At 45.7% G+C, this 16,855-nt stretch overlaps 1 protein-coding gene across 3 annotated transcripts in view; it reads left to right on the forward strand.

Annotated features, from left to right (window-relative positions):
• The first annotated feature begins 5,408 nt into the window (after positions 1-5,408).
• LOC121232880 (regulator of G-protein signaling 7-binding protein-like) overlaps positions 5,409-16,855 on the forward strand; it is a 91,051-nt gene continuing 79,604 nt past the window's right edge. For all 3 annotated transcript variants that reach the window (XM_041121387.1, XM_041121388.1, XM_041121389.1), the window contains exon 1: positions 5,409-6,062. In XM_041121387.1, coding sequence (XP_040977321.1) covers positions 5,904-6,062 — 159 coding nt within the window. In that variant the 5' untranslated portion in view covers positions 5,409-5,903. The remainder of the gene's footprint in view (positions 6,063-16,855) is intronic.

Genomic DNA, 16,855 nt, shown 5'->3' on the forward strand with positions numbered 1-16,855 from the left:
GTCCTGTCGCATTGTGGGAAAGCATTGGAGGTGGAAGGCTGCTATATGGAGTCTGTTACGACAAGTCGCAGAAACTGCTGAAGGAGAAGGTGAATCGAGTCAGTTTGCAGAGGTGAAAGCCATCCAGCTAGCGTTAGACATTGCTGAAAGAGAGAAGTGGCCAGTGCTCTATCTCTATACTGACTCATGGATGGAGGCAAATGCCCTGTGGGGGTGGTTACAGCAATGGAAGCAGAGCAACTGGCAGCGCAGAGGTAAACCCATTTGGGCTGCCGCACTGTGGCAAGATATTGCGTCCCGGCTAGAGAATCTGGTTGTAAAAGTACGTCATGTAGATGCTCACGTACCCAAGAGTCGGGCAACTGAAGAACATCAAAATAACCAACAGGTGGATCAGGCTACCAAGATTGAAGTGGCTCAGGTGGATCTGGACTGGGAACATAAGGGTGAGCTATTTATGGCTCAGTGGGCCCATGATGCTTCAGGCCATCAGGGAAGAGATGCAACATATAGATGGGCTCGTGACCGAGGGGTGGACTTGACCATGGACACTATTGCACAGGTTATCCATGAATGTGAAACATGTGCTGCAATTAAGCAAGCCAAACGGTTAAAGCCCCTGTGGTATGGAGGACGATGGCTGAAATATAAATTTGGGGAAGCCTGGCAGATTGACTATATCACACTCCCACAAACTCGCCAAGGCAAGCGCTATGTGCTCACAATGGTGGAAACAACCACCGGATGGCTGGAAACATATTCTGTACCCCATGCCACCGCCAGGAACACTATCTTGGGCCTTGAAAAGCAGGTCTTGTGGCGACATGGCCCCCCAGAAAGAATTGAGTTAGAAAACGGGACTCATTTCTGAAACAACCTCATAGACACCTGGGCCAAAGAGCATGGCATTGAGTGGGTGTATCACATCCCCTATCATGCACCAGCCTCTGGGAAAATTGAACGATACAATGGACTGTTAAAGACTACTTTGAGAGCAATGGGGGGTGGAACTTTCAAACATTGGGATACACATTTAGCAAAAGCCACCTGGTTACTCAACACCAGAGGATCTGCCAATCGGGGTGGCCCTGCCCAGTCAGAATTTTTATGTAGTGTAGAAGGGGATAAAGTCCCTGTAGTGCACATTAAGAATATGTTAGGGAAGACGGTCTGGGTTACTCCTGCCTTAGGCAAAGGTAAACCCATTCGTGGGATTGCTTTTGCTCAAGGGCCTGGGTGCACTTGGTGGGTGATGCGAAAAGATGGGGAAGTCCGATGTGTGCCTCAAGGGGATTTAATTTTAGGTGAGAATAGCCAGAATTAACCTGTATGATATTAGTTGCTATATAACCCTGCTACTGTATGTTATCATTACTATAATTGTTATATGCTATATCCATAGTACTATAGTAAGAATCACTTAGATCAAACAAGAAAAACTGTGATAAAACTGAGCGAAGCGCAGTAGTGATGGAACCAGAACTGACTCCAGCACGCAACAATCCAACGGTGCACACCATCCTCCTGCTGCGTCCAATGTCAACTGCTCGTCACACTGCACTGAAGCCCAGCTCTGCTCTACCGACTGAGAGGACTTTGCACCATCCCTCCTGCCCAGAAAGACTGGTATGACAGATGGAGCCCAGAGTCAGGAACTAAATAAACTCAACGAACATTTAATGAACATGACCCATAAACTAAAGGAATGATATCTCTGTGTATGTGTACATATATATATATATATATCATTGTTCATATGTCTCAAAGGGATGGAAAAGCTGATAATGATTGACCAGGATGTAACTAAAGGTATGGGAACTGAGCATGACGTCAATGGTATAGAATAAGGGGTGGATACTGTCCTAGTTTCAGCTGGAATAGAGTTAACTGTCTTCCTAGTAGCTGGTACGGTGCTATGTTTTGAGTTCAGTATGAGAAGAATGTTGATAACACCGATGTTTTCAGTTGCTGCTAGTAGTGTTTAGACTAATGTCAAGGATTTTTCAGCTTCTCATGCCCAGCCAGCGAGAAAGCTGGAGGGGCACAAGAAGTTGGCACAGGACACAGCCAGGGCACCTGACCCAAACTGGCCAACAGGGTATTCCATTCCATGGGACGTCCCATCTAGTATAGGAACTGGGAAGTGGGGGCGGGGAATCGCCGCTCGGGGACTAGCTGGGTGCCGGTCGGCGGGTGGTGAGCAATTGCACTGCGCATCATTTGTACATTCCAATCCTTTCATTATTGCTGTTGTCATTTTATTAGTGTCATCATTATCATTATTCGTTTCTTCTTTTCTGTTCTATTAAACTGTTCTTATCTCAACCCGTGGGTTTTGCTTCTTTTTCCCGATTTTCTCCCCCATCCCACTGGGTGGGGGGGGGAGTGAGTGAGCGGCTGCGTGGTGCTTAGCTGCTGGCTGGGGTTAAACCACGACACCATGTAAAGTATTTTTCGATTTCTACTTGATGTCTGATTTTATTTCGTTTCCAACTTTTGTAATTCCCTACTGTTATATGGCTTTTGCAGGAAGCAAGAACTATATACATACTCTCCTACTTCCCTTAGGCCTATGGTTATACAAGATCAAGCAAAACGGTTAAAGATTACATATGCAGAGAGGGTCACATTTCACCATGCGGCCCTATCGTTGTTTTATATTGACACGTATCAGGTTAATATATTTCACACGGAGCAACCACTACGTGTACTGAAGCCCTGCTTCCCAGGAAGTGGCTAGATATCGCCTGCTGATGGGAAGTAGAGAATAACATCATTTGTTTTTCTTTGCTTTCGCACGCGGCCTTTGCTTTTACTTTATTAAACTGTCCTTATCTTGACCAACGAGCCTTTTGTTATATTTTCTCCCCCCTGTCCAGCTGAGGAGGGGGAGTGATAGAGCAGCTTTTGTGGGCACCTGGTGCCCAGCCAGGGACAACCCACCACAATAGCAAAACCTATGTATTTACTTTTATTTCATTATGAGCTGTGGAGTTGCTGAAGAATTTGACTATATAATGGGCCAAGTACTCTCTGAACTTATTTCAAGTTCACCTCCCCATGCTCTTTAGAGGCTGCTGCAGGAGGGAACAGCAAGCCCCTGCTTGTTGTAATCCATTAAACACCAGGAGATGAAGCTAGAATAAGGCCATTTGCAACAGGAACTCTAGTTCAGAGAAGAGGAAAGAATCATGTTTCTCTCTTTTCAGGAAAGTATTGCAGCATATATACCTCTGTTTTCTCAGGAGAGCATTTTGTTTCCTGGTGGTATATATTTTCAAACTGAGTCTTATTGGTCCCAGTGCTCCCCCACAACAGCATTTGGTGCCTTAGCTTAGAGCTCTTCCTCCCAGCCCAAGAACTGGGATGCCTACAAAAATCATTGTTTCTTTTGCATCCCAGACTGACTTGTTCCCTGTCACTTCTGCTTCTCTAATGTAACCCTGGGGTGCCATCAAATTCATCATGTTCCATGATGATTTCAGAGGTCAGCTGGAAGAATTAAGTAAACAGGAGGTCTTATAAATTACCAAAAGAATCACCAGATCCACTTCCAAATGTGGGCATACTGAAAATATAAACAATCAGGAGTGAACACGCTGTAGGTCACTGGGACTTCAAAACTGTTCCAGATGTTGGCTGAAGGGCAAAATTCAGCTCTGACTCAGTTTTATACAGTGCAGATTTATCGCCAGGAACTAAATTCTAACCTTTTTTAAAAGTCAGTGGGACTTCTGCCATTGACTTCAAGGGACCAGGACTTCAGCCAAGACAGGTAATGTACGAGCAAACATGCTGCAGACTTTGGTAGATTTATTGTTGTTGGTTTTAGTATTAGTATTATTTCATTATTGGTATTACAGTAGCTCTTAGAGACCTGAAATAAGACTAGAACATATGACTAAAATGATACATGATCAACAATTAAAACACTAGCATTAATGTGGCATAGTACTACATTTTAATTTCCCTTTACAAACATATATGTTTTGTTCTATATAGATGTGAGGAGAAGATGTGTTCATTTTGCTTTTTGCCAGTATTCAAATATTTCCTTTGTCATTAGGTAATGGTTTGTGTGTGTATGGAAGTAATATGATGTCTTGGCTCAAAGCTTGTGTTCATGCAGCACCAAATTCAAGCATTTCTTTCCTATGAGTAATAGAGTTAAGTTTAGTATGAAAAGAAAATGTGGTGTCCTTAAAATAGCACTTGCAAACTGCAAGTTCTTGCTGCTCTGGATGCTGAAGATCTAGTAGTATGTTTACAAGGTAGCATTATAATTACAAGGTCGGTTTTGTTTTACCTAAAGTGATGACAGTGCTTGCAAGCACTGCAAACCCATCAACACTAACACACATCCAGTAGCTTCTATTTCTGGGAAAATAGCAGGAAATTTCTAAAAAGAGTTTCAAAGTAGACTAGACAGATAGGCAATGTCCAGACTCGGGTAGATACCAGGGTGTCTGTGTTACAATAATGCTCAGCGAAGCCTGAAAAGAGGTCCTCAACCTGCCAAAGTGCCATTGCTGGCATATTCATGCTCCTTGGCAAGACTGGGTTTATGTGTGTGATGTGTTTGGCATTCTCTTGGTATCAAGAACATTACTGAAACATAAAAAACTTCTATTTAATGTCCTGAAGAAATAAAATTATACCAGAAGTGAGGTAAACTCCTAAACAGCCATAGCTACCTGGCTACAGACAGGAATAGGACCAGCCCTGGAGCTGAAGCTGGCCCAGCCCATAGCTTGCCCCAGGGCAGTGGGGTCCCCGAGGGGCCCTGGGGAAGGTGGCTGCAGAGACAGTGTGGGCACAGCCCTGCAGCCATCTGCATCAGAGGGGCAGATGCCCAAGGCCTCTGGGGACTGTGAGCCTGTTGAACTGCAACTGCACTGTTGTGCTGGAGCACAGAGGGACCAATTTCTCCAATCGATTATTATTTAATCTTTTCTACTATGAACAAATACAATCTACAGCGCAGTTGCATCACACTCTCCAAACATTTTTCTTAGAGCCCCAAAATAAGATGTTTTTTAGTGAAAGAAAACAAATCTGAGCAGTGAACCAAGTCTTCGTTAAATAGAGAAATATTTTCTAAGTAAGCTTCTTGAGGATTAGTATCAACTTCGGCAAAAGCTGGACGGGTGATGTGTTAACGTCTGTAGGAAAACTGCCCCGGCGGCCACGAGGCGGTTCCCGCTGAGGCTGCAGCCACCCAAAGGGAAGGCGCTGCTCAGCTTCTTCCTGGAGCACGCATTGGGAGAGCGCTTCGCCCCGAAGCTGACCCACCTCCCATGGCGGCCGGCCGGCCGGCCGAGCGAGGCGCCGCCGCCACTGGCGGGCTTGGGAGGGCGGCTGGGCCGGGCGGGCTGACGCCATCAACAGCGCACCGCCCCCACAGGGAGGGAGCGCGAGCGGCGGCCACTCCCCGGGCCTCGCCGCCCCTCCGAGCGGCTCCCGGCGGGCGCCCCGGTGAGACACGCCGCGGCGGGGCGGGCTCCCCCGCTAGGAGCATCGGGCAGGTTTCGGCGGCCCCTGGATGGGATCCCTTCTCCGCTGGGCACGGCCGCTCTCCCCCCCCCCACCGGCTGCAGGAAGGAGGACGGCAAAGCATGCCACCGGAGGGGCGGTTCCGCAGGGACTGACATGCTGCTGAAGGAGGAAAGGCGCCAGCCCCTCCGCCTCTCCCCGCGGTAGCGAAGGCGATGCTGCAGGGCGCTCTCCGGGCTCTCCCGCAGGTGCCAGGCTATCACCCACAGCAGCCGCGATCGCTGCCGTGACCAGCGCGGCCCCGGGCCAGCCGAGGCGACGAGCGGCGCGGGCCTGCACCCCTCTTCGGGGCGGCGGCGGGGGAAGGTGCTGACTGCGCCCGCGGGGCCCTGCGCGGCGGGCGCGTTTGCATGAGCTCTGCACCGAGCTGGCGCAGGAAGCGCCTCTGCTCCGCCGCCTCAATTTTCCAGGGCAGCAAGACCTCGCCGCACGACCGCGACGGTGAACGCCGGAGCAGCGGCTCCGACAGCGCCTACCAGACCCAGAGAGCCCTGGATGACTGCAAGATGGTGCGTACCACAAAAGGGCTTGCCTTAATTTTTATATTTTCCGAGTGTTCTCGTCGCTGGTGGCGGTGCCCCTCCTCCCGCCAGCTTGCCTATTCCCATCACATGCACTTGCACTATTTTTAAAACTTCAGTCCCTGTCGGGGGTGCTGCCCTTTAGCCTAATTCGTAGCGGTTCAAACACGGGAGAGGGGAGGGAAAAACGAAACCTGTGGGGAGCCGGCTGGGTGCTGCAGGACAGGTAGGGTAGGGACTGGAGCCGGGCACCTGGCCCTGCAGGAGCAGGAGCCCTTGCCCCAGCACATGCTGCCTTCGAGGTGCTGCCAAGCAGCTGGAGTTGCATTCTGCTAGATCTGGCCAAATCTGTCCCCAGACTTGCACTCACTGCAGCCTAAATAGGTAAATAGTTGCCTCCACTGCATCAGTGTGCTCTGTGCTTGCTGTCTTGTGTGCAGCACCCACACTCTTGCCCTAAAATCTTTCTAAAACAAGATTCAGAATTTGAGGCCCCGAAATTCTGTCCCTGACATACATGGTACCTGTTTCCAGCCTCCCCCGAGTAGCTGATTGCAATTGTAAAATCCCATATCAAGCACCTGCATCCATGTTATTTTTGGACTATCACATTATGGTATGACATTTTTCTCCATTCATGCTCAAAATGTTTGGATCTGGACACTTTCCTCCAAACCAGCACCATACACCCCATATCTGGCTCCTTGGGCTATGGTCAGCTGGACATTGGGCCCCAAAATTGCTCCTCTCACCAATGACAGAAATAGAAAACAAATGAAGTTGCTGCTACTTTACTTGAAAAATCTGGATCTTGCTACAGCTCTGTCCAGTAGCATTGGAAATACATCATACTTCTGCTGGATTCTGGCATTTTTTTTCCTCTAATATTGCAAACTGTACTGGCAGATACCCACTCTAATACTTCAAAATCGAGAGCAACTCCCAGCACGCCAAGGAACAAAAGCTGCCACAGTAACTCTATAAATACACCCAACAAGTGGATCCTACTGGGTCCTGCCTTTTTTCTCATTCCCGACAGCATAATTTGGTTAGTTAAACAGAAATACTAGCTTTGTTTCTTCACTGTTTATCTAGTAGAATTCACTGATTAGAAATAAAATATGACTTACAGATGGATTGTCAAGATGCAGTAAGATTCAGGAGATAAAACCAATGTTTTTATTCTTTTTCTCTCTCTCAATGCTGCAACATCAGTATGGTTTTGTTTTCCTTGGCAATGCTGAGGTGGCTAAATGTGTCCTCAATTTAAACAGGGGATATCAGGTGAGAACTGGCAACTGTTGTGGTTTAACCCCAGCCAGCAACTAAGCACCACGCAGCCGCTCACTCACTCCCCCCGACCCGGGGGGAAAAAAAGTAAAACTCGTGAGTTGAGATAAGAACACTTTAATAGAACAGAAAGGAAGAAACTAATAATGATAATGATAACACTAATAAAATGACAACAGTAATAATAAAAGGATTGGAATATACAAATGATGCACAGTGCAATTGCTCACCACCTGCCGATTGATGCCCAGTTAATCCCTGAGCAGCCATCCCCCCGCCCCCACTCCCCCCAGTTTATATACTAGATGTGACGTCACATTGATGTGCGGAAACAGACTCCACAATCAGTGAGATTGTAAAGTAGGTATGTTTATTCAGCGCTGGGCAGCACGGGGGGTAGTCCCACCAAAGTCGTGCGCACCTGACGTGGCAGTTCGCTTCAAATTTATACAGTCAAGTGTTACATATACATGAAGTTTCGCAATACGCCTATACATAGGCATGATCTATCCCCGCTTCATATTAAAATTAGTCTCAAAAGTCACAAGGCTGGTCTTGGCTGGTTTTTGGGGTGGACTGCTGCTTCTTATCAGGGACTATCTCTTGCCCCAGCCAGGCTCAACAATGCAAACATTAAGCACCACTTCTCATCCTCTTGGGCCACGTCTACCTCTATTGAAAATTCTTTAACTTCATTATAAGCTAGATAATTACTATATCTACTAAGGTTCCTTTGGCTCCCCGTTTCAACATGGTATGGAATACCCTGTTGGCCACTTTGGGTCAGCTGCCCTGGCTGTGTCCTGTGCCAACTTCTTGTGCCCCTCTACCCTTCTTGCTGGCTGGGCATGAGAAGCTGAAAAATCCTTGACTTAGTATAAACACTACTAGCAGCAACTGAAAACATCAGTGTGTTATCAACATTATTCTCATACCGAACTAAAAAACATAGCACTATACCAGCTACTAGGAAGACAATTAACTCTATCCCAGCTGAAACCAGGAGAGTATCCACCCCTTATTCTATACCATTGACGTCATGCTCAGTTCCCATACTTTCCATTACATCTTAGTGAATCATCATCACCTTTTCCGTCCTTTGAGATATATAGAGATATATGTATACACACACAGTGAATCATTCCTTTAGTTCATGGGTCATGTTCATAAAATGTTCGTTGAGTTCATTTAGTCCCCGACTCTGGGCTCCATCTATCATACCAGTCTTTCTGGGCAGGAGGGATGGTGCAAAGTCCTCTCAGTCAGCAGAGAAGGATTGGGCTTCAGTGCGGTACAGCGAGCGGGTGACATTGGGCGCAGCAGGAGGATGGTGTGCACCATTGGATTGTTGCATGCTGAAGGCAGTTCTGGTTCCATCACTACTGCGCTTTGCTCAGTTTTATCACAGTTCATTACTGTAGTACTATGGATATAGCATATAACATTTATAAAAATAATAACATACAGTAGCAGGGTTATATAGCAACTAACATCATACAGTTTAATTCTGGCTATTCTCACCTAAAATCAAATCCCCTTGAGGCACACATCGGACTTCCCCATCTTTTCGCATCACCCACCAAGTGCACCCAGGTCCTTGAGCAAAAGCAATCCCGCGGATGGGTTTACCTTTGCCTAAGGCAGGAGTAACCCAGACTGTCTTCCCTAACATATTCTTAATGTGCACTACAGGGACTTTATCCCCTTCTACACTACATAAAAATTCTGACTGGGCAGGGCCACCCCGATTGGCAGATCCTCTGGTGTTGACTAACCAGGTGGCTTTTGCTAAATGTGTATCCCAATGTTTGAAAGTTCCACCCCCCATTGCTCTCAAAGTAGTCTTTAACAGTCCATTGTATCGTTCAATTTTCCCAGAGGCTGGTGCATGATAGGGGATGTGATACACCCACTCAATGCCATGCTCTTTGGCCCAGGTGTCTATGAGGTTGTTTCAGAAATGAGTCCCGTTTTCTGACTCAATTCTTTCTGGGGGGCCATGTTGCCACAAGACCTGCTTTTCAAGGCCCAGGATAGTGTTCCGGGTGGTGGCATGGGATATGTTTCCACCCACCCGGTGGTTGGTTCCACCATTGTAAGCACATGGCGCTTGCCTTGGCGAGTTTGTGGGAGTGTGATATAGTCAATCTGCCAGGCTTCCCCATATTTATATTTCAGCCATTGCCCTCCATACCACAGGGGCTTTAACCGCTTGGCTTGCTTAATTGCAGCACATGTTTCACATTCATGGATAAATTGTGCAATAGTATCCATGGTCAAGTCCACCCCTCGGTCACAAGCCCATCTATATGTTGCATCTCTTCCCTGATGGCCTGAGGTATCATGGGCCCACTGAGCCATAAATAGCTCACCCTTATGTTGCCAGTCCAGATCCACCTGAGCCACTCCAATCTTAGCAGCCTGATCCACCTGCTGGTTGTTTTGATGTTCTTCAGTGGCCTGACTCTTGGGTATGTCAGCATCTACGTGACGCACTCTTGCAACCAGATTCTCTAGCCAGGACACAATATCTTGCCCCAGTGTGGCAGCCCAAATGGGTTTTCCTCTGCGCTGCCAGTTGCTCTGCTTCCATTGCTGTAACCACCCCCACAGGGCATTTGCCACCATCCATGAGTCAGTATAGAGATAGAGCACTGGCCACTTTTTCAGCAATGTCTAACGCTAGCTGGATGGCTTTCACCTCTGCAAACTGACTCGATTCACCTTCTCCTTCAGCAGTTTCTGCGACTTGTCGTAACAGACTCCATATAGCAGCCTTCCACCTCCGATGCTTTCCCACAATGCGACAGGACCTGTCAGTGAGCAGGGCATATTGCCTCTCATTTTCTGACAGTTTATTATACAGTGGGGCTTCTTCAGCCCGTGTCACCTCCTCCTCTGGCGACATTCCAAAACCTTTGCCTTCTGGCCAGTCCGTGATCACTTCTAAAATTCCTGGGCGACTGGGGTTTCCTATGCGAGCCTGTTGTGTGATCAGTGTGACCCACTTACTCCACATGGCATCAGTTGCATGATGTGTAGAGGAGACCCTCCCTTTCAACATCCAGCCCAGCACTGGCAATTCGGGTGCTAAGAGGAGCTGTGTTTCAGTACCAACTACTTCTGAGGCAGCTCGAACTCTTTCATATGCTGCCAATATCTCTTTTTCACTTGGAGTATAGTGGGCCTCGGATCCTCTGTATCCCCGGCTCCAAAACCCCAGAGGTCAGCCTCGGGTCTCCCCAGGTGCTTTTTACCAGAGACTCCAGGTAGGGCCATTCTCCCCAGCTGCAGTGTAGAGCATATTTTTAACATCTTGTCCTGCCCGGACTGGTCCAAGGGCTACTGCATGAACAATCTCCCATTTAATTTGTTCAAAGGCTTGTTGTTGCTCAGGCCCCCATTTAAAATCGTTCTTCTTCCGGGTCACTCGATAGAGAGGGCTTACAATCAGACTGTAATTTGGAATATGCATTCTCCAAAAACCCACAACACCTAAGAAGGCCTGTGTTTCCTTTTTATTAGTCGGTGGGGACATAGCTGCTATTTTGTTGATCACATCCATAGGGATCTGACGATGTCCATCTTGCCATTTTACTCCTAAGAACTGGATCTCCTGTGCAGGTCCCTTGACCTTACTTTCTTTTATGGCAAAACCGGCTTTCAGAAGGATTTGGATTATTTTCTTCCCTTTCTCAAAGACTTCTTCTGCTGTGTTGCCCCATACGATGATGTCATCAATGTATTGCAAGTGTTCCAAAGTTTCACCCTGTTCCAGTGCAGCCTGGATCAGTCCATGGCAAATGGTGGGTCTCTGTTTCCACCCCTGGGCCAGTCGATTTCAGATGTACTGGACACCTCTCCAAGTGAAAGCAAATTCTGGACAGCACTCTGCTGCCAAAGGGATTGAGAAAAATGCATTAGCAATGTCAATTGTAGTGTACTACTTGGCTGCCTTTGACTCTAGTTCGTATTGAAGTTCTAGCATGTCTGGGATGGCAGCACTCAGTGGCAGCGTGACTTCATTCAGGCCACTGCAGGAGGTAGAAATACACGGACGCCTGTAAAGTTGAAAGCAGACAACAGACGACCCTTTATTGCTAAAACACACACATATTTATAATCACATATTCTGCAAAGTCATTGTACACGCGCACAAGTATAGAATATGATTGGTTATACCATCTCTGTACACGCGCATAAACATAAGGCATAATTGGTTATACCAACTAAAACATGCGAAACTTGTCTCAGTCTAATTGGTCAAGATAAGCTGCCGAATTACAGTTCTTTGTGCCAAGTTCCCTTTATCGTGGATTGCGCACTTGTGTTCTTCTGATTGGCTTTATTATCATCTTTCTTCTTTCATGTCTTCTTGTTTGTTCTGCTCAAGGTCTTCTAAAGGCGTCTGGAATGCTCTTGTGACTGTTAGCTAAATATGTTCCTACAACTCCCCTTTTTTGTTTTTGTGCAAGCCAAGTTACATGAAATGCTTTTGCAATTATATGTTCAACTATTTTTATAATATATGGTACAATTATTACAATTGCTAATAGTACAATTAGAATAACTAAGCCATGCATAAGCAAATTTTTTAATCATCCCATAATTCCCAAACTTGTTAGCTATCCACTTAACCCTGTGTTAGTTATCGTGAGCCTTTTTACTGTGAATCATATTGATATCGGGTGTTAGTACCATAAGTCATCCGAGGCTGCATGGCCTCCCTTTAAGTTTCGATGGAATTCCCCCCCACACTCTATCCCTGTGAATTAAAAGCATCCCCGCAGGTAAAACAGCTGGAATAGAAAAAGAGCATGATATTCTGGAATAGATATAGTTACACCAAGCTGTAGCATTTCTATATACAAGCAAAATAGATAGCTTCTTGATGCGTTATGTTCGCCAAGATTACCCATACATTCTGTTTTGGTTGTTGGATCATCCATTCTTCCCTTATGTGTGTCACCCATAACAGCAAGGAGGAGTCCTTTTGGGTTCAGTGTTTTTCCAAGGATGTAACGACTGTCCAGGGTTTTACCCACTTTGCTGGTACCCATCTTGTTCCATGATCTGTAACAACACAAGCATAACCTCTTCCCCAGGTTATTAATTGAAATGGTCCTTCCCATACATTTTTCTCAACATTTTTAACCCTAACTTGAACATTGCTATTAATGTCAAACAAATCTCCTACCATGCCTTGCACATGTTTTACAATTGGTGGTACACTTTTGCCATCTGTCAATCTCAAATAATTCAACACATATACAACTTTGTTCAATCGTTCATGAGGAGTAGCCATCTGCTCTCCCCCTTTTTGGTTTTGCAGTTGGCGTTTCAACGTTTGATTCATGCGTTCTACAATTGCCTGGCCTGTAGGGGAATGTGGTATACCTGTGGTGTGTACAATACCCCATTGACTAAAAAACTTTTGAGTTGGCTGTGCGATGTAGCACGGCCCATTGTCAGTTTTTATCTGAAGTGGAATGCCGTGTGCTGCAAAAGCTGAACGCAGGTGTCGCTGGACGTGTCGACTTGTTTCTCCCGTCTGCGCTGTTGCCCATACAGCTGCAGAAAAACAATCCACAGACACATGAACATATTTCAATTTACCAAACTCAGGTACATGTGTTACATCCATTTGCCACAATTGCAAAGAATGCAAACCTCGTGGATTTACGGCTCCAGGTGAATTTGTTCCCACAAGTTGACACTCGGAACATGTCTGTGTAATGGCTTTTGCATCTCCAGTGGTTATACCGAATTGTTTTGCAAGTACCTTTTCTGATTGATGAAAAAACCCATGTGAGATTCTAGCTTGTCCTAGCTTATCTGGTGAAGGTCCTGTCCATGCATGAGCTACCAACCGATCTACTGTTGCATTTCCTTGTGCTATTTCTCCTGGCAGATTCGTGTGACTTCGAACATGACTTACAAAATAGGGGTGTAACCTGTCATTTAACAGGTACCACAGTGTTCTAAACTGTTGGTATAAATCCTCTTGTTTACAGTGTTTCAAGATAGCTCTTTCCATTCGTTGTACTACCCCAACAACATAAAGCGAATCGCAAATAATATTTATGGAAACATTCGACCATAATTTAAATGCTTCAATTACAGCTTGCAACTCTACCTTTTGCACCGAGCCTTCACAGTGAACCACGTGAGTCTTCCATTCGTTGCCTTCTCTCCATACTACACCGGCCTTTCCTGATTTGCCTCCTCCATCGGTAAATGCTGTAGGTCCTTTAACAGGGTGCTGACTAAGTTTAGGTATTGATTCTAGCCCTATGTTTTTCCAAAAGGTGAACATTCGATGACTCGGGTAGTGAATACTTAGTTTCCCTGTGTAGCCCTCTATTGCAGTTTGAAGTGCTACAGAATTCTGCAAACCCCATTCGCAATAATCTTGTTGTAAGGGAATTAACAATTTTCCTGGTTCCTCACCGGCTATTTCAATTATACGTGATCTTCCTTTGATTATTAACAATGAAAATATTTCCAATCTGGTGGTAATTGTCTTTTTAGGCTGGAATGGCGCAAACACCCATTCTAAAATTCGTAAAGGATCTTTTTCAGCTTCCAACCACTGCAATATAATAGCATACGGATGTTGGTCATGATTTATTATGGCTAATTGAAGTTCAACATCTCCCACCCGTCGATCTCCGTATGCTGTTTCTAATTTTTCGGTTATCCCCTGTAAAGCTAATTCGGCTTCCTCTGTTAACGTTCGAGGGGAATGTAAATCGCCCTCTCCTGTCAACAATGTTAATAATGGACTCATTTCCTCATTTGTAATGCCACAAATGTTTCTCACCCAATTTAGATCTCCTACCAACTTTTGAACATCATTTAATGTCTTGATTTCTGTTCTCAATTGCAGTTTTTGTGGGAAAATAGCTGTTTGCGTAATTTTCCAACCCAAATAATTCCAGGGAGATTGACATTGAACCTTTTCCGGTGCAATCTGTAGCCCTACTTCTTTTAGCTTAATTGTTAACTCATTGATCAGTTCAGGTTTATTTAATTGGCTTCCAGCAAGCAATATATCATCCATGTAATGATATATTATATACTGAGGCCATTTCTCTTGTACTGGTTTTAATGCCCAATCCACAAAAATTTGACACATCGTTGGGGAATTTTTCATACCTTGTGGCAATACCGTCCAATGATATCGTTTCATTGGTTCAGCCTTGTTAACAGATGGCACCGAAAAGGCGAATCGCATCGCATCCTGTTCATGCAAAGGAATGGTAAAGAAACAATCTTTTAAATCAATTATCAAAATGTCCCAGTCCCGCGGAATCATGCTCGGGGATGGCAACCCAGGCTGAAGGGCTCCCATGTCTTCCATAACCTCATTTATTTTTCTTAAATCATGTAAAAGTCTCCACTTTCTACTTTTCTTTGGGATTACGAACACAGATGTATTCCACGGACTTGTTGTCGGTCTAATATGTCCCTTTTCCAATTGTTCCTGTGCCAGCTCCTGCAGTTTAGCGACCTTTTCCTGGGTTAGTGGCCACTGATCTACCCAAACCGGATCATCAGTTTTCCATTTTAATTTAAGGGTTGGTCGCTCTTCAATGGCCGCTCCACAAAATGCTTAGGATTGCTGACAATGGTACAACTCATCTGCCCTAATACATCCCGCCCCAACAAGTTAACTGATACAGGAGCAATGTAGGGACGCACTGAGCAAACATAACCATCAGGTTTTTTGCATTTTAATGTTACTGCACTTTGCATGGTGGTTGATGTTCCACCCACCCCCACAAGTCCATGGGCTGGATTGACCAGCAGCCAACTTGATGGCCAGTCTGTGCTTGAAATTATCGTCACATCTGCTCCTGTATCAACTAATAGCTGACAGGTCCAGGATTTAGGTTGATCTTGAGGGTGTAAAAACTGAATCTGCAAAGTTGGCTTTCTTTGTCCAGTGTCTAGAGCCCAGAAAATCTCCAGTTCTCCCGTGGAACCAAAACCCTCTGTCCCCCTATGTTGTTTTAGAGCATTGGGAACCTGCACTTGAAAAGGAACGAGTTGTGCAATTTGGCTTCCAGTTGGAATGTTAACCGGTGGCACAGGTGTCCATACCATAACTTGAATTTGTCCTGTAAAATCAGAGTCAATTACTCCTGGCAAAACAAACAATCCTTTCCTAGTTGTTGATGATCGTCCTACTAACAACGCACTCAGTCCAAACCCTAACGGTCCACATGCAGTTGTTGGAATACACTGCACGGTTGTATCAAAGCGTTGTTTCTACTGCTGTGTCCAGGTCCGCTCCGGCACTGCCTGCTGTCCGGGCGGAGAGGCTTGCCAGGCAGCCGGAGTGGCCGGTGCTATTTGTGTCGTCGCGCGGTTCACCGGCGCGCTCTGCTGGCCGTTTCCCGCCATAGGTGGTAGCGGAGAGCTATCCTTATGATATTTAGAACGGCAAACACGAGCCGTATGGCCACCCTTCTGGTATCTTGCACAAACCTGAACTGGCGTTACAGTTTGTTGTCGATACTGCAAATGATTTTGTCCCGGTTTCCCTTTAGCCCGACATTGTGCTTTTAAATGGCTGGGCTTTCCACAATTGTAACATTTTTTATCCCCTCTAAGTGCAACCGCAAACGCTTCTGCTAATGCATTCATTTGGAATGATGTAGTTCCAATCTTATTACATGCCTCAACCATATCGACAAGGCTGGCATTTCTGGGTAACGCCATCAAAACCTTTTTACAGTCAGCATTTGCATTCGCTATTGCCAATTTTAGCGCCAAAGCATTCTGAGCCTCCACACTCGATACTTGTTTAGTTATTGAATCTCTTAGTCTGTCAATGAAGGACGTGTATGATTCCTGGGGACCCTGCTTAACCTGTGTGAACGACATAACATTTTTACCTTCTTCTGGCAGAGTCATCATTGCTTTAAACGCCATTACTGAAGCAGTTCTCAAGGCTTCTATGGGAAACTTTGCCTGTAATCTTGGATCAGTAAATTTGCCAGTCCCAATAAGGTGATCTATCCCTATTGTCCTCATGGGGTCATCATCGGGTCTATCCAGATTTTTTTATAGCAACTTCTTCACACAGTCCCCTCCATCTATCTTTCCACAACATTTTCTGAGTTGGCTTTAATAGCATGGTAGCTAATTGATTGCAATCGTACGGAGTCATAAGTTGAGCTCCGAAAATATTGTTGAGTAGCGCTTCGGTGTAAGGAGCCGTCAGCCCATAATTAAGGACTGACTTGCGCACTTCTTTTATCAAATCCCATGAAAAAGGATTCCATTCATTTGTATCATTTGCTCTCACTATAACAGGATAAGCATGAGGAACGACCACTCCCTCGCTTGCTGCTTTCTTATGTATTTCTCTCCAGGAACTTCTCAGGTCACAGCCCAAATCTTCAGCTACATCGTAACTTGGCGGCGGTTTTTCTTTTTCTAAAGAAATATCGTCTTGGGGAGGTTCTGGCCAATTATCATCA

Source organism: Aquila chrysaetos (assembly GCF_900496995.4).
Source record: "Aquila chrysaetos chrysaetos chromosome W unlocalized genomic scaffold, bAquChr1.4 W_unloc_1, whole genome shotgun sequence".
In the NCBI taxonomy this organism is placed as follows: domain Eukaryota; kingdom Metazoa; phylum Chordata; class Aves; order Accipitriformes; family Accipitridae; genus Aquila; species Aquila chrysaetos.